Raw genomic sequence first — 19,381 nt, forward strand, 5'->3', positions numbered from 1 at the left:
AATATCTATAGAAGTGGCATAGTAACAGAGGATGGATTTACCCATGAGAGGGGAGGCAGCTGGTTAATGTGTACAGTATTAATGATGCTTTAATGGTGCAGCTCATTAGTACAACTATGAAATGTTTTTGCCACTCAATGGTAATGCACTTTGGTATTACAGGAGGGCATTTGGTTGGCTTTAAAGCATGTGAGCATTGGATTAGTTTCAGAAATCACTCTCAAAGGTTTCTCAGCAAGTCAAAGAACTTCTTTGTTGTTACTGTAGTTTTTGTGTTTTTTTGAACCCTCACCACTCCCCTACAGATCTGTTTTCTGCTTCCAGGGCCCTTACGCCTTATGAATAAATATATCTGGCCACTTCATTTCAACAGCCTCTTATTATGATACTGGTCACTTTGCTGTATCATTTGAATACAAAAATTTCAGTACTGTCTTCAATGTACAGTATACATAAAATGACACTAATGAAGTGTAATTACTAATATGAGGTAGGTCTCAAAATCTATTGAAACGTATTTGTTGACTCTTTGTTGGAAATATTTTGTTTGTGAATGTCTCATGCTAGAAAATATTTTCGTTTAATGGGTGCTAAAACGCAATTAACGTTATCTCTGTCGAGCGAAAACCATCCCGCGTTATTTTCCATTTACACAGCACTCCAACGATTAGGTCCGCCATCCGTCACTACCGCTCCATGTGATTTTAATTAAGGCAGGCATGAGAGTCAACAATCAATCAAGAACCGGGCTTAAGCACCAGCTGCAGAGCTATCAGTCATTAATGCTCCGAACTTAAATATAACCTGCGCCAGGCATGCAAATGCCAGCTCAGTCATCACGCGGGTAAGCCGCTGATGATATCTGATCATGAAGACAGGAAAGCTGGGTAATTGTTTTTTTAAAAGCTGCCTGATGAATACAATTAACGTGTTTATTAAATCGCGGCATTCCACGCCGTCCCATGCAATGAAGGGTGAGGCGCTCCTCATCCATCACTAAGCTATGGAAGGAAACGTGACCTCCCCAGCACTGAAAAGGGTAATTTCTGTGATTGAGGTGTGGGACACGCTCTTCTGTCGTGTGAGCTCACGCGCAGGTTAAAGCCGTAAGGGTGTGGCTGTTTTTCCCTGGAGAACGATCCACTTGATTATCGAGTACCCTAGTTAGAAAAATAAATTCCATAAATTGATGGAAGGAATGGAATGGAATAGAAGTAATAGCGATGAGAGAGGGCTGATGTGTATTTGAAGTGATCCTCTTTGGCAGACACATTGAAGAACAGTCTTGCAGAGGACAAACAAGCAGCCATTGTACCTGCCCTATTCATTGACAGAGTTCATAGTGGCGGAGGGAGGTGCATTCTAACCATTTCAGTCAGGAGCCAGGTTCATTAGCCAGAGCAGCCATTTGACGTAAGGAGTCCTGTCCTTACAACCCAATGCACTAGACTGGCAGATGTCCCTCACGGCCTCCAACTGCCCCCACAATGCATTTGAAAGGGTCTACATTTCCATTCAGAAACTAATTTCCCCTAAGGCGCTCACACGCCCCCCCATAGCGACGTGCATAACTACTCGTACTCACGGCATTGTGTTCTTCTCCATCACCGCTCCGCTCAGGGCCCCCCTCCTGCACTCCCAGAAGATTGCTATCGGACCGGAACGGTGTCCATGGGAGAGCTGGGAACGGCTCCAGGGAGGCTTGATGCCTGACTGGGCCGCGTCTGGCAGGGCAGTGTGTAGGCCCACTGTAACTGAGACCTGGAGCCACACGTTCAGGTCTTTCCCACAGAGCAGAACAGCTGGCTATCTGATATATCTTGCCCACCGCAGTCTGCCTGGAGTCGATTAGGATGCAAACTAATTGCCATCACTGTTATGTAACAGCGAGGCAGCTAAAAGCCGAGTCTTGAGAGGGAAGCGGGGGCAAGTCTCCCGGGGTTTCAGCTCAATGGCTGTTGATTGCGGTGGCAGCGGAGCATTCTGGGAGGATCGGAGATGCGTGACATTGGAAAGCCGTGTAAAGGGATTGGAGGGGCTGCTCCACGCCTCTCTCGGCCCGGCAGGGGTTTGTGATGTCCCCCAGCTCGCAGCGCTCTCCTCCCAATGCTAATGTAGCGCCGAACAAAGCGAAAGTGCTTCAGGAGCACAGCGAGAGCGCCGCGCGGTTGGAAATAGATTACTCCGCATTGTGCTATCGAATTTCCCTCTCTCGCTATCTATCTGCCGCAGCGGCTCACCGTTTATTTCATATTCACCCCTGTATTATTGCACAGCGGGGACTCGCGTGCAGTCGTGCTTGTGAAAAATGGTCATATATTTACTCACAAGTGTTCCCCAATCCCTGTTAGGGGACTGAATCATTCACCTCCAGCTCTTTGAAATTCATTGCATTGCACACATCTTTTTTTTTCTTTCTCGGTTTCCAATTTAACCGCTATCATTCCGAGCGTACGCAACGGAGAACTATAACAGCGGGCGAGCTGCTGAGCCGGAGTGGGGTTCTATGTAGGGAAACACTACAAGGATTGATTTGTGTTCTTCAATCCTAAGTGCCTTGCTTGAATGTTTCGAGCCCGGCGGTAGAGCGAGGGTCTCTGCACACCCACACCTTGTGCCAGAGCTCGGCGCGCTGATTCCTCCGGCTTATCCACTCTGGGAGAGCTCTGCTTCTGTTTCTGCAAACCCTACAACCAAGGGGACGCACAAGCACCATCCCGCGTGCTAGCCATTGATCTGCGTTCTCCTGCGTGTGGGCGATTAATTGTGAACGATGAAAAGTATCATCAATCATGATAACATCGCTATTGTTCTGTGTGCGTCTCCACGCACTCCTCTGGCATGTGCTTGCTTTTTCGTTTTTTCTTCTTTTTATAAAAATGTTGCTATGGCCCCTAGAGGAAACAAAGTGCAGCCCTGTTACATTAATTCCAGAGAATTAAAATGTTTGATGACTGGCTACAAACGGGGTTTGTTACCCCTGGCTTTATCCTGGTTGCAAACAAGCGTTCATCCTCTGTTTTGTTACAATGCAATTCTAACAGCACCAGCTTACTAAGGCAAGTAGAGGAGAAATTAATTTCAGCTGTCTCAAAGATGATGTTGATTTAAAAAAGGGGATTAAAAGCCCAGCGCTTAAGGCTGATCAGTTGATGGAAGGCTGGCTATTCTTAAGGCGTATCTTATATCGTGACATGCAGCTAATCTGTTGTAGTTAATTGCCTTTTCTTCATAATGTGCCTTGTTCTCTACTCTACACATAGGTTGTCATCTGTGGTCATTAAACTGCAAAGAAATCGTGGCTACGCCACTGATGGCTTAAAGCTCTGTGTGAGGTTTTGGACCGAGAAAGTGATCCATTTTAGCGAAGTGGTTTGAGAGTCTGCCAGCTCTGTCCCTTTTTTGATGGCTTTTATCTGCCTCTGTCCCAGAATGAGATGGGAGAGAGAGCAGAAGTGAGTTCCTGTTAGAAGCTGTCAATTAGGACCGCAACAGGAAGAGTCAGATTGGAGTACTAGTGTCTCTTTGTGGGTAGATCTTCCTGGATTACAACACTGGCACTGAATAATTAACTATGCACACACACACACTTAGACATGTTTGCATGCACACACACTGTATTTCTGAATTCCTTCACAAAATGAATATTTGAAGTCACAATGTAGTTTAACTGGGTGCATGCATATGATCTGTGGTCTGTTTGAGAATCCTGTAATTTTTACCTTCAAACCTAAAAAAATACTGGATGAGCATGTACACACACACATGCACATGCACACACACACAAACACAGCATGTGCAATATATGCCTAGATAGGAGGAGGGTGTTATCTGGTACACAGAATTTTCAGTGATGCATAAAATTGGTCTTTGTCACTTTGGAGTAGAAAGGAGAAGAGCTGGGTAGGGTTGTCAACACTTCAATGCATCCTGGGAAGGATACCTGCCATCATCTGATTGAGAAGGGCCATGGTAAGGGAGGGGGGTTGAAGAGGTCACCATCAGAGTCCTTCCCTTTTGTGCATCAACTGATTTGATTGGAATCCATTTAAATTCCATGACCCATATTGTCTATGTGTTTATCATTATTGGACTGTTTCTGGGAGTTAATGAACATTTGGCTTGTAGAGCTGATACCCATTGATTTATAATGGATTTGTAATGGATCCAACAACGGCAGCAGTACACCTTTGTCATGCACTGATTTGCAATACACACAAATGCACATGCACGTATGCACACACACACAAATACACACACCCCCAGGCACATACACACACACACATGCACATGCACACATACACATTAGTCCTTTTTCTACAATTAGAAAGGCTGTCTTTGCATGCCTGAGGAGCATCTCTGTCTAATAATTCATGGGTCATCACCTTGACTTTCTCACTAATCACAAACATTCATTAACATAAAACCTCTCGCCTCCACTCTGTGGCCTCTCCCTGCTGCCCGGGAGGACTGAAGGCCAAAGAGGGAGCTGAGATAGGCGGTGTGGAGGATATTGCGGGGGTTTTGACAGGCAGCGATGGGGGTGGATTGATGTTTGAGGGGGAGGGGTTCACAGCATTGGGGGCAGATGCAATTATTCAGGTCACCTGTTTGCAGGGCCATTCATCGGTGCAGGGTTTCTGTTTACTTCTAACATATGCACTGTGTTGGGATGACATTTTGAAAAAAGGCCACTCAGTCCTCTAACTATTACTAGGGATTAGTTTGTGAACCAAACCAAAACATACAAACACAAACAGTCCCTCATGCATACAAGCACATACACACACATGCAAATAGGTACACATGCACAAATACTCACCACTGAACACAGACAATGGCAGGCGCACATACAAACCTACATGCATGCACACACAACGTGATGTGATTACGCATGAATAAGAAACGCTGCTTGTGGTTTCCTGGAGTGTGTTGCGCTGTGATTACTCAACAGTAAGTAGACAATAAGCCTTCAATCCCACTGCTAGCTCCCTCCCTCACACCCCCTCCCCACACACCCAAACCCCTCCACACACACACACACACACACACAGATTCACAAACAAACACACACTCATGCACACACACTCACAAGCACACTCACTCACACATACACACACACACACACACACACACACACGCACACGTACACACACACACACACACACACACACACACTCACCCACACATGCACACACAAACACTTCACACTCAGCTCTTGTTGTATACTTTGCCCTCTTGCATTGTGTTAAGAGCTGTGTGCCACTCACTATCATTCCCTCTCTCACTCACTCCCTCTCTCACTCACTCTCTCTCTCCCATCTGTATCACCCGCCTCTTTTCTCTCAGATCGCTTTCCCCTTGTCCTGGCCACTTACACAAAAACAAATCCTCTGTTTCCTTTTCTTTTGTCCTCTCAGCATCTCTCAGACATCACTTCTGTGTTGCTGCGTACAGTACTTCTTTTGCATGGATGCTTTTGTTTCTGAAATGAAACTAAATTCTGGTGTCATCACCGGCATAGAGGAAACCCCTTTCTGTCCGTCCTGGATGGAGAATATTTTAGCACAGAGGATTACTGGATTAAGAAGAGTCTTTTAACAGGGGGAATTGAAGACCTGAGGAAGATTGGCTCTCTGGACAACACTTCCCCTGCTGTAGAGGTCAAGGACCTGTGCAGGTAGTTTTTTTTTAAATAATTTTTTGTTGTCTAATTTCAAATTAAGTGTGGAATGTTTCTTTATTTCTGGCAGAATGCCACAGAGATTGTAAGCGTGCTTCGCTGCTCTTGAGACTTCCTCCACTGCCCGCGCAACACTGAATCACAGAAAAATTACCACTTAGTGCAGCAGTGGGAGACAGCGAGAGAGAGAGAGCGAGAGAGAGAGACTCCCAGCTGAAGTGAACTGTAGCTTGTCTCACTGCCTCCAAGGTATACCAGCAGAGATGGAGCCTCATCACTGATCCCTGGAAGAATAAAGGAGGAAGAAGAGGAGGAAGAACCACAATAAAAAGAGCTAAAAATAAAACTGGGACAGAATTGCATCAAATGGCATACAGTAGCGGAAGGGTGAGCACGTGAGGGCTTCCAGCACTGAGTGAGCGAGGGAGAGAGAGGGGAGGTCTGAGCAGATTGTAGGAATGCCCTGATGTCCTGAGGATGAGAAAACTCCCCACTCAGTCTTGAGACCCCCCCACCCCCCACCCCCCCACACCACCCCCTTCACTTCCTGTTGCCAACGTTTGCTTGCACCATAAAGAGCCAGAACCCGGACTTCGCCAAAGATTCTTTCACATCATCCTGGACTCTCTCCAGAAGCTTCGGAACATTCTGCAACATTCCGACCACGTTGTTCCGCGGCTCTCTGCTGTTCTGCTGCTCTCACACACGTGGATACGGAAGGAAGTGGCGCCACTTTGCGATGCTGAGAACTTGCTTTTGACTTTTTCTTCTTCCATTTTTTTATTTGTCGGGCTGCAGGGACAATACTGATACAGCAATTTAAAAAAAAAACAGTTTTGACATCGTCTGCCGGAGGAACGCCACCCGCGAGCAGGCATGCAGGTCTCCATCGCCTGCACCGACCACAACCTGAAGGGTCGCAATGGTGACCACAGCAAGCAGAACACCACCAGCCCCAATGTGGTCAATGCCGCCAGAGCCAAGTTCCGCACAGTGGCCATCATCGCGCGGAGTTTCGGCTCCTTCACCCCGCGACACCACATCTCCCTCAAAGAGTCCACAGGAAAACTGACCGGCATGAAGTATCGGTATGTGTCCTACCTCCTTCCTCTCACACCATTTGTAGTTTTCTGTGACTTTCTTAACTCCCTATACATTAAGTGGCTTGTTGGCTCAGACTGCTACTTTATTAGAATTGTGACTATTATATTGTAGTTCTGTTGCAGTTTCTGTTGGGTAGCTGGGAGATTAGGAACCACACTTACAGCAGACTTTCTTGGTCATCTCATTAGCACACCTGTTTTGAAACTAAAAGAGTAATGGGTCAAGTCTAGCTGAAGTGGGGGAGAATTTTTCACAGCAATTGCTGTGATGTTGCGGTCACTAACATATTGTTGCCTCGTCGCGGTAGCAGTGTTGCCAGAACGTTGTCAGCACGTTGTGCGGCAGCCTGGCGTGAGAGATGCGCGACTAGCGCAGGTGCGAGGATGAGCAGCCCTTTAGATCTGTGCCCTGACACACTTGTGTCCACAGCTGGGGCACGGGTTTGAATGCACTTCCCTATTGCTCTTCGATTTCAAGATTTTCCCAGCCTGTATCACCCTGTCGATCTGCTCCGCTAGTTTGAGAACGTGTGCAGGGGTGACCGCATGCCGTAAGTGATGGACTGTAGAACAATTTGTCACCAATGCAATCATGAAAAAGTTCTGTTTTTTTATCAGCTGCGAGGCCAACCACCCAATATAAGATAGCAGCTTTGTACTTGTGTGTGTGTATGTGTGTGTGTGTGCATGCATGTGTATGTGTGTTTGTGTGCATGCATGTGTACGTATATGTGTGTCAGGGACAGGGTGGGGGAGAAAAAGAGACTGATAGTTCTACATATAAGCAGCTGTGGATTGCAGATCATTCACCATTGATTGAACACTGTGGTAAAGCCACACTAATGTGGGCACACAGACGGAAAAAGAAAAAAGACCTGGGTAAAGTACAGTCAACAATAAATCCCCCCATGAAGTACCACTTTTTCCAGGACCAAAGAGTACCCAGAATGTGCATATGTGAGACTTGTGGCATCATGGTGTTGGAGTGTGCTTGTGTGTGATGTGTCTCATCAGCTGCAGACTGCGGATGCTTGGATTATATGATGAGAATATGCTCCATGCCCTGGAGTGTAGTGTGGGGGATGAGACAGTGCCGTGGAGACCTGATCTCCCTCTGGGCTGCCGTTTCTCTCATATTCTTTTGCTCTCTTTCTCTCTCTCCCTCTCTCTTCTCTCTCTCCCTCTGACACACACGCGCCCACACACACACAGTCATTCATTTAATTGTACTTTCTAGTGCCTATGCGTGTAGGTGGGCGTGCTTGTCTGAAAGATTCGCAGTAAACTGGCCACAGTTTCTCTCATCTGGTGCTCCCCTCCTGTGCCTTGGATGAAATGTGGCTGGCTCTTTTCTGCTTGGACGTCAGTGATTGGCTGTCAGCAGAGGGGATGAAGGGGTCACTGACAGGGGCTGCTGTTGTGAATACCCCATGTCTCTGAACCGGCAGAATCGTCCGACAGGACCTCATTACGCGCCTGTTTCTGTTCAGACTCTACAGAGATCGATCATTATACACTCACATACAAGACATCAACCCCTGCCTTTGTTGTTTGTAAATATGCAAGTAGAATTTTGCTTCACACTCATTACGTTGCTATAAAATGAATCAATGCTAATTGTTTGAGATATCCAATCAAATTTGAGCAATGGAAATGCTAGCTTAGCCAAGTCTTCATATTTCATCATTGTGGAAGCGGCAACAAGACACTGTAAGGGATACGCTGTAATCCCTATGGAACTATCCTGTCACACAAGTTAATATTTTGTAAAACATGGAATGCCCACTGGCAAGAGACTGCTTGTTACTGAGGGAGATATCAACTGCTATAAAGCATGTCAAACAAAATCTGTCATTCCCTGTAGCCTGTCGATACCGCCCCTGTCACAATGAGTCTAAAGGCCTGAGGGATGTGGACCAAGGCGTTCTCTCTTTAACTCTCAGGTGCCTCACTGCTGTCATGTCCTTGATCAATGGGCAAAACCTTGACTGCTCCACTAAAAACCTGCACCTGTGGAAATAGGTTACAGAAGATTTTAGGTGTACAATGTGCTCCTGTCCTGGATAGAGGCTTTAGCTGGTAAATTAATCGCAATATAGCTGACATAGATGCATGCGCAGACAATTCTGGCCTTGGAGGGGCATTGGTACACTGCAGATCCCTTTGAAATAGGCACAGACAGCTCTGTCTCCTGTCCATACTGCGACTCCCACGCTTACGCCCACTCTCAGGGGGATAAGCAGTAGGTCACTGTTCCAGGTTGGGCTAGATGTAGCTTTAATAGGAGAGTTATCACACAGCCAAGCCTGGCAAGAAGGAAATACAATGTGCTGGGAGAGAGCATTCAATTCACAGTAAAGCTAAATCGGAAGGAGACTGATATCAGGGTGGACAGATAGTTCAAAATGGCTTCTCAGGTTTAATGATTAACTCAGTAGGACATACCGTACTTGGACAGGTGGAAACGTTTGTTTATGGAACTGTGTGTAGAGAAAATGGAATGATCTGAAGCAAAACAAATGAACAAAATTTTTTTTAAGTTATAATTCCTTGAGCGCTCATGTACAATGTTAAATTTAGTCAAATTAAGTGAAGAGAGTGAACTTGTATGCAAACATGCATTCATTTATTAGAGTGAGTTCGCAAGTACTCACTGAATTTAGCACAGTGTAAAACTCATTCTGACAGAGAAAAGGACAAATAGCTGTTCAGCGGTAGGCTATTTGTGCAGACACTGTTTAGCCATAGTCGTCTTTTTCTCTGTCAGTGTGCTTTTGAGAAAGCCCACACTTTGTTCTGAATCAATATGTATGTATGTGCATGCTTGTAAATGTATTTTTTAAGAAGACGTGGTCATTTTCCTTTAATGACTTTTTTACGTTGCTTCATTGAGAGCTTTTTTACTGCTTTTCCCCCTGATACAAAATTCACAGAGAGCAAGGAACTGGGTTTCAACTTTATAAAGTGAAATTGGTTCAGGACTGTCTGTGAGCTGTGCGTTTGCATAAAATCACAGTAATTTGTGATTGGTTTAGAAGTGGCTGGTTTGCTGTAGCCCTAGGCAGAACGTGGGAAGGGTGAAATCAGATCAACAGTGCGGTATTTGATCAGGAAAACAAGGTCATTGATTTGCATGCTCAACAATGTTGGGTGCAGAATGATGAGAAGGGAGGGGAAAAGGGAAAGATGACCAAAAAAACCACATCCATTCCCCTTATGCATGTTACCAGTGGCCAAGCACATTTCAGATCATGTGGTCTGAGTCTGACATTTCTACAAGTACAGCTGAGGAAAGAAACCAATGTACTTTCCTTAGTGTAGTCTATTAATAAAACAGCTCACCTCAACCTCCTGCACATTGTGAGAGGAATGAGGATCATACAGTATATCAGGAAAAGATTATGCACATACGCACAAGCACACACACATACACACACACACTTACAAACGTAAGTTTGTGTGCCCCTCTCTTTCACACCCACACAGTATTTTCTCTCTCCAGTAGAACTCACATGCTGCAGCTCTCGTTCTCTGTGTCCAAAGCTGTCCATCATGCATTTGTTCTTGTTCTGTGTGGGGGGTGAGCTGTCCATGAATAAAGGCTTTCTCCTGCATGAGATCCTCAGGCTACCTGACCTTCCTTCACCCCAGTGGCAAAGCAGGGGCCAGCCCAAATGCACAAGCCCATGAACACATAATCAAAACTACAGGCACAAGCCAACAGGCATATGCAAAATTCTCTCTCTCTCTCTCCTCTCTCTCGAGCTGATGCATAATTAATTTCATCGCGGACTGGCTTTGTTTGTAGTTGCGGTCATTTTATTTGACATGAGATGTTTTGTGTAGTGTGACATGAGACAGAGCCTGAAAGCATGAAAGTTGCCAACTCTGCTCTCTCTCACTTCTAGTACTTTTGTTTCCTTGTTATTCAGTGTGTCAAGGAGCTACTCAAAGCACTAGTATAAAGCATCAAGACACTGCAATCCTCAGAAAGAGCAAAGACACTTTACAGAAAAGCCATGAACGCCACACAAAGAGCCCCGAATGGTTCGCAAGCATACAGGGATACAGTGCACACCAGCAAAGCTGCGTAATTCCTGCCATAAATTTGACAATATTCCCAGATATCCTCAGTGCTACATGAGCACTGATGTACATGTGACACTGAAGGTACATGCTAACGTGAACAGGAAGTCAGAAGTGAGTCTGAGTGTGTATGAAATGGGAAGAGTGTAAGGATGTTGGGTTTGAATCTGGGGTTTTAAGTGGGCAGATGGCAGTTGGTTAAGTGGTTACAATTTATGGAGGGGACAGAAACGAACAACCAACAACAAACAAACACGCACACGCGTTGTGACACGGAGGGTCACGTGGCCCGGCAGTTCCAAAGTCCATGACAGCGTGTGCAGTATCTCTCCCTGTTTCCATGACAACGTGTGAAATAATCAGTGTCTCTATTTTCTCACTCCCCCCCTGAATGCACACCATTTGCATTGCTGCTCACTGGAGATGCGCCAGGGATACATCCAGTGGTCCTGCTGCTAGTTGACCAGTTACAGGATACAACATTACATTACATTACATTACATTACAGGCATTTAGCAGACGCTCTTATCCAGAGCGACGTACAACAAGTGCATTGGTTCACGATGTAGAAGTGCAAAAGAAACACTAGAGTGAAGTAAGGATCGTAGTGCCAGAAGTGACCACATCGATCAGGACTCCAACCCTGTAGAGTAAGCTGTTCAGCAAACAAGAATCCTACCCAGTACAAACTAGCACTTTTTGCCTAATCAGACAAAAACAACAATCCTGCCAAATACACTAACGTAATCATATTATCCTAACTAGGTATCCTAACATTACCCCTAGTGGTGAGAAACGGTACACAGTGAAACGGTTTGTTTAGGTTAAAGGACCTCTTATTATTTGCTTGTCCGACCCCCTGATTCCAGGAAGTATTGAACAGATCATGATGTATGCAGTATCCTTTTATGCAGATGTATGTTAATGAGCTGAATTTTAACCCACAGCATTATGGTTAGAAGTCGATATTTTATTTGTACCCTGTCGGCGAGGGTATTCATTATGGTGGCCCTGTGGGGGGGTTGGCAGGAAAGGGGGTTTATGGTCATTATTCTATTCTTCTTGTTAATTTATTTCCTTCTGTGTCACTGTGCCCCCGGTGTTCAAAGCAGGATATGTTTCGTCCTGTAAAACAGCGAAAAAAACTATACTAATAATGTTTTCGTTCTCAGGGCGAAAAGGCTCAGTCACATTCATTAATCATGGCGCACTACATATTACATCTGCCGCTTATTCACTGCTAATCTAGGCCCTAGATACAAATCATAATTAGCATTATTATTACGCTCGTGGATTTGACTTGTTTACCAGTTTTTACGCTGTTGCTCTGTATGAAGTAGAATACTGATACACTAATGACCAGATGCAGCTGAAGCAATCTAAGGAATCTGTTATTGTCTGTTTTAATTGAAAGTGCCAGGATGGTGCTGTTGGCAGTTGAAGCTTCTCGCCTGGGGAAATGCCCTGTCAGTCTGGCCAAGCTCCTTGCTTGTCAGCAGCTGGATGAAAGATGAATTAATGGCTGTCAGTCCTTCAATCATCCAACAGGCCCGTCTCCCTGGGGTGGACAAACCACCCCTTACTGTCTGCGTCCCCCCAGCGCACTCTCTCTTTCTACCGGACCTTTTTTGTCATTCTCACCCTTCTTTGCCAAAATATGCTTAGCATTACATTACAATCAATTATCAGATGCTGTCATCCCGAGCGACCAATAAAAGCTGCAGTGTTAGTATATCACAAAGAAGGCACTTACAACCAGTAAGTATGAAGTCAACCAAACAAATCAACATAAGAAAAGCAAATACCACTACACAGGTGGCCTCTCTTATAACTTTTTTATGTTTTTTATGCTGTAACTGTAACATAAAAAATACACATGACCCTTTCTCACCCTTCAGCTTGTCTCCATCGCTCCCTCAGGCTGGTGATGCAGCCTCTGGGGTTTGAGCCTATGCAAGAAACTGGTGGGAGTGTGGCGCAGTGGATAAGGAACTGGGCCTACAAACAAAAGCTTCCTGATTCAGCTCCCTGGGTGGGTGGAGTCAGAGGCCGAGGCTCTTGTAGAACTGCAAGCAACCAGCTCTCAATCACAGTGCGTTTAGGCACTTTAGGCACAGCCTTATTTTAGCTGTATTACCATGCACCAGTTTGAACGATGTGCGGATGCTAAGGTCCCATCACAACCCTAATATAATCTAAGATAATCAGCATTACATCCTCTGCCAGAGAAAGGGTGTTAAAATGGCATCATCAAATATTTACTGCAACGTAATAACAAAGTCAGAGCTGTGAAGGTTTAGCCAAAATGCTAATTGAATTAAATGAAAAGTGCACAATAAAAAAAATCACATGAAAGAAATGCAAAGTCAGGTTGCAGGCAGGGACGAATCTTGTGGTCTTGGACCTCAGAATGCTGCAAGAGATACTGGAATTAAATTTCTGAATGAATGTCCAGAATTCTGTCACGGTAGGGATTCCAGAGCAGGGGATGGACGTTCCGAGCCCTGCCCTTTTTATTCTCCTGTGACCTATTGTGGTCCCTGTCAAAGCATCACTGATTTCCTGTCTCCCCTGAGGCGAGGAAGAAATAAGCCATCAGTTCTGCTGACAAGGAAGGAATCACCTGAATTAATAATGTTCAGCATGACAGCATAAAGTCAGGGGAATGGGGGTGACAAAATCCCTGACAACTAAGATATTGATTTTCAGTAAACAAATATCAGTGCATTGAAATATTAATATCCTCACTGCCCAAGTAAGTAAACAGAAGCGCCTCACATTGCACTTCTAAGCTATATGGCTCAACAAGCCTTGTGATGTAGCCAATGTTTGAAGTGAAATAAATATGGCTTTCCGGCTCTACTCTTTGATATAACAACTGTGGATCTTTCATGAGAATGCTTGCTCCACATATAATAGAGCATTCTGCCACTACAGTGGTTAGGCTGTTACAGTGCTACAGAAACACTGTGAAAATGTAACACTGTACCAACCAACAACTTTTCTCCATCATTGTCACTTTCTCACACAGAGATGTACGGAATTAGCAAACATGTTTCTGCTACATGGAAATTGCCAGTAGAAATGTATGCAAACACAAACTTAAGTGTGTGCCCCTCACACACACACAAACACAAACAAACACTCATACACAAATGTACACACAGACACACGCACACATACACACATCTACAAGCGTGCAAAGAGACACAGACACACCCACTCATGAGCGCACTCACACACACACACACACACACACCCACACACACACAGACACACACACACACACACACACACACAGACACACGCACACACATACAGGCCCACACACACTTTCTTGCACCTGGTCCCCAGTCAATAACGAATCAGAAGCAGAAGATTATCTGTCAGGAAATTAAAGACTACAGAATGTTATCCTCAGCTAATCAAACAAATTTCAGTGGAGTTCACCAAGACTCCGGAGTAGTACCTGCAGAAATCCCAGAATCCCTGACCCACCCCCTCACCTCACTTTGAAATGTCAGTCTTAGTATTATCAAGGGACTACACTACTCATTTTTCTTGTGAATTGCTTTGGGTGTTGTCATTTATTTCCATAGTACGCAGTAATGAACTGACCATACATGCTGTGGTGAATGTTGCATCCATTAAACAATGTAACCCCCCCACCAGAAGGCAAAGAACAAATGAACATTAATAGGAGGTCATGTTATGCAGCAACAGGCTGTAAATTAAATATTTATTCATCCCACATTCCAAAGGAGGAAAGACTGGGGGTGGGAGGGGGATTGTAGCACAGGAAATTTAAGAAACAAATGAAAAGCTTGTTGTGAAAGTGGAAATATGTTAATATGGTGTTTTTGCTGTACATTTAATCTTTATTATAAACTAGTGCTGTTGTTCTGAACATGGATTTAAACCGGGAGAATAATGCTCACCATTGCCCTGCGTTCCTCGCAGGCTCATTTAAAGTATTCCTTTGTAAGCGGTTTTTCAAATGTCTGATTTATTACCCTCCAAGCACAAAGTCAGTGCAAATCTGATTTATCAAGCAAAGCATACACACTTTGCCCCGATTTACAGATTATTTAAAGCGTACCAGGGAATTGCACTTTAATGAGCATCCCACATACTAAGCTGAATTGGTGAAGTTTTTTCAATCTCTCAAAACAGTTTTACTGTTGCATTTGTGTTCTTGAACAAATTACACTTTTGTTTCTTTGCAGTGTCTGTCATGGAGGTTTTGTTACATCCCTGATATCCTGCTAATACTTTCTGAACAACACTTCAGTATTGATGGGTACACTGGAAAACATTGACTGTTTAAAATACAGGGAATGGAAACATTGAAATTAACATTGAAATCTTATTGTATAAGTCAGCTTAACTGATTGAAATCAGTTATGAAATTTTCACATTTATTAAGTCATATTCATTAGAATTTCAGATAAGAGATCATTTTTTACAATACAGTTGTGTAAAAACTATCACAAACATTAAATAATATTAATAGCAGATCTTGCTAAAATACAGATACTAATTCAATAGTCTTTATTTGAAATGCTGTTTTGATGAATTTGAAGCATCTGTGAATCAATTGTCCCAAACAAATAATTTCTATTTCAAGCATTTGAAAATACTAGAGAAACCAAAACACATGTATTTGAAATATTACAACTTATTCAAGTAATTAATTCATACTTTTTCAAAGAAACAAATATGCAATATTTGAAGAAATTTCAAGTATTGAATTAAAAAACTTTTCGGATAATATTTCAAATGAATTCTACATACTTTCATCTAGTACAGTGCCCAAGATTGTAACAGTTTTTATAAAAATGTTTATCAATGTGTGGGCTCCACCCACTGCCAGGGAAAGGGATGCCAGACCTAGCATTAATCAGCCAATTAACACTGCTATATGAAATGCAAGATTGAGCGATTGTGGAGTGTTTGGAGTTGTTTTTTTGGAAATTTGTATTGAGTACTGTGTATTGACCAGCCTTGTAATTTCACCTCTGGTTGTTAGAGAATCTCTTCTGGTTACCAACCTCTCTTTAAGCCCACTGACTAAAATTAAGATTAAGCGCACTTTCTTGTTTATATCATGGCACTGATGAGATCTAATATTCTTGAGCACTATGCCCTCGCTGAAAATTTGTGACTGTATTTCACCATATATGATTGATTTTCACTATGTTTTCTTATATTTAATATAGATTATATTTGCGTTTGCATCTTGAAATTATGAAATTGCCATCTCATTGTAAAATATTTACTTTATACTGTCAAGTGTTCCATCTGACACAACGATCATAGTCAATAAATAGTAATAATAAGTAATACTAATATTATTTTAATGTTAATAATATTAATCAATATTAATAATAATTCCAATACAAAATGACTGGTGAAAACTAGGGGTAGAGACCACGAAACACAATTAAATTAGACAATAAAACGATAATCACTCAAATCTAATTGTTGAGCATTCTGAGTACAATTATTGTAGTAGACTTTAGATGGTTCGATGCAATCACTGAAGATAAACAAGGTAAGAATCAAAGGTGACAATTTAATTTCCCTTAGAAATAAGTTTGTATTAATAATGTCCAGAATATCATTTTTGTAAAATATATGAAATTTCAAATGGTCAAATGTATTGATTAAATATATACTGTATGTTTTAACAAGAACAGACATGGAAACAACTAACTGTGAGTCAGCTAGTGACTCAGTGAATGAGTGAAGAAATTAGTGACATTGTGGATCTATGAGGTGCTTCACAGTCAAAAAATACCCCCACATGGGCAGTGAAGTAAAACGTATCAAGAGTATTTATAATAAATCTGTGAAATAATATACATAGTGAAATAGCCCCACATGGGCAGTGAAGTAAAAGGTAACGAGAGTATTTGTAATAAATCTGTGAAATAATATACATAGGAACTGTACCTATATTTTCCCAAATAATTCAAATAAAAAGTACTTAAAAGACCATAAAATATTTTAAATATGTATTTGACCCAGATCTGTTTAGTACAGATAACAGAGAACTGATTATAAGAAAATAGTACACTTATGGAAAAGAATGTACAACACAAATGGAGCCGGTATCACCTATCACATATGGGACCATCCCCATATTCTCTTCCTAGTCACACAACCCAAGTGTTCCTGTTTCAATGTTCTAAATGAGCAATCAGTGTCACCAATTTTCCATTAGTGGGCGATTTCACAAAAAATGCCACTCTAGAGTTTTGCATATGTGCCAGGGCAGCGTTAGGCCGGGCGTCAGGGGGCCGCAGCCTCCCTCCGCCATCAGAGATGCCACTGATACCATCACAACTTTGAGCACACCGAGGACTTTTGCCTTCGTTGTTCCTAAGGCACAGCCAGTCACTCAGCGAGTAACAGTAATTGGGCACGCTTCCCACTTCAGAGACCATGGCCTGAATTTACCCACACAGCAAAAATTATGCTGCATATCCAAGGTAAAGAAGCCGGGTGAAACCATTCCACACTGCAAATGCAGATCACGTACTGTAGATAACGTGATTGTGGCCTATTCCAGTCCGGAATTAAGGGAAAGAATTTTTGCATGAGTTTCACATGAATGGTTATTTCTGTAATTTGCGGTACTTAATGATACAGTAGATTACAAAACAAAGTCTGCAAGGTCAGGACTTTGACAGGAATTGAAGTGTTTCCATGCTGGAACTTTTTCTTCCACTCATTAGTTTGTTAATGCTGTTTATGTTTCATGTACATTTCATTGATTCAATCATTGTGATCCCATGGAAACTTAATGCTGTGTCTGCAAATTTTAGCACAAACTGGTGAAACATCCAGTTCAAATGTATAGAGCTAATTTCACCCAATCTAAAGAACTTGTTTTTTTTTTTGTTGTTTTTTTTTAAATGAATTTGCCAAAAAATGGGATGGTGTAGAATTTTGACACATGAGACAGGCTGGATTTAGACAGCTGACCCTGACTGCTTTTATTCATTGACCACGAGGGGTTATTTCAAGGCTAGTACAAAACTATAATTAATTGTTTTGCTGGTCTCATTGGTCTTTAGCACGTCAAGCTAATCATATATCAAGGTGATCTGTTTGGACACTGAGGGTACTGGTGTGAGTTGGCAATGCTAATGTTACTGCTAATATTTGCTAATACAAGACAGCAAGAGCATTATGTCTTATGTGAGACTTTAACCATAGATAGAAATTACTAGATTACCACTGTCAGAATGGATGTATGCACCATATAGTGACCTCTGATGTTTTGAACTCACAGCAGCCTCTCTCAGTATTAAACAATTGCATTCACTGTCCTCTTCTTGCAAATTTTTACTACATTCAGTATAAACCTGTCCAGGTTGTTGTTGGTTGAGGAGATGTGATATTGAGGGTTTTATTTGTTTATCTGGAGCAATAATATCACATTAATTAAACTAAATTAAAATTATTTCAGGTAAACAGTTTACTCTGCTTCTCTGAGGTGGTTAATAGCACTGTAATTATCAAACATAAGCATATCTCATGGGCTGACAGGCTATAGAACATGATATATTACCAAATGACACAACCTTTAGCTCTGAAAGGCAGGTACATTTGTGTGCATTTTTGTTTTTTTTTGGACAACTCTGAAATTAACAAAGCGTATAAAAATATGAAGATAGCCAAACTTTCTTGTAGCATTTGATAAGAATTGGAATTTGAGCCTTTCTTGATATTTTTCATTTGTGTGAGCACAAGTAGGCTCTTACTTGGGATGGCACTGTTTAAAAAAGGCAGTTTGTTTCCTGGGATTAATATGATGTTCAGAGTCCCCCAGAGAGCTGCCTTTCAAGTATCATAACTTCTCACACACTGCTAAAATTCTCCAAGATTTATATGTGTTTGGCCAAGGATAGTCTTCACGGAAAACCAAGTTCCTCTTAAGCCGCGTTTCCACCGCAGGAACTAGGGTCTAAATTTAGTTCTGGGGGCTTTGTTTTACCCCCCAAAAGGTTCCTGCTCGGGGGGTAGTACTTTCCGAAAGTACAGGAACCTTTTGGGTGGAGCTTGCAGCGCTGAACATTTCTGATTGGTCGAGTACTCACGGGATTTTTTTGTGTCTATTTTCAGGCGCCATGTTTGAAAATATGCAGGCGCAAACCAATTTATTTTCATAATAACTTCAAATCAAACTTGTATGTTATGCGGCGCAGTAGCCTACTTTTGGTTATAGCCTGCCAACGTCTTGGAATTATAACGTGTGCTCTTCTGTTCTTTTCTTGCTTTAGTATTCGTTTTATAAAATGCTAAGCATTCGTGCTGGGACAGCATATTACATACTAAAACATTCAAACGGATTAATTCGGTTGCTGAATATTTTCTTCCGGATTTTCTTAGCCCGTTGTAATTGACTCAAAAAACGTTTGATACAGTTATGTGAGGTATTCGGTAGTTCTGCGTAATTCACAATTTTGTCAGGGTAAAATAACAGGTTCATTCTAGTAAT

The 19,381-nt window shown here is 42.6% G+C and overlaps 1 protein-coding gene across 3 annotated transcripts in view; it reads left to right on the forward strand.

Annotated features, from left to right (window-relative positions):
- kcnab1a (potassium voltage-gated channel subfamily A regulatory beta subunit 1a) overlaps nucleotides 1–19,381 on the forward strand; it is an 80,201-nt gene that overhangs the window by 21,050 nt on the left and 39,770 nt on the right. Inside the window, exon 1 of one of the 3 annotated variants that reach the window (XM_064301726.1) lies at nucleotides 5,119–6,771. The exons of the other annotated variants lie outside the window; for them this stretch is intronic. Within the exon in view, the coding sequence (XP_064157796.1) occupies nucleotides 6,560–6,771 (212 nt within the window). The 5' untranslated portion in view covers nucleotides 5,119–6,559. Of the gene's footprint in view, nucleotides 1–5,118; nucleotides 6,772–19,381 lie in introns of those variants that run through there. 3 annotated transcript variants of the gene reach the window in all.

This window comes from Anguilla rostrata, chromosome 12, assembly GCF_018555375.3.
Source record: "Anguilla rostrata isolate EN2019 chromosome 12, ASM1855537v3, whole genome shotgun sequence".
Classification (NCBI taxonomy): Eukaryota; Metazoa; Chordata; class Actinopteri; order Anguilliformes; family Anguillidae; genus Anguilla; species Anguilla rostrata.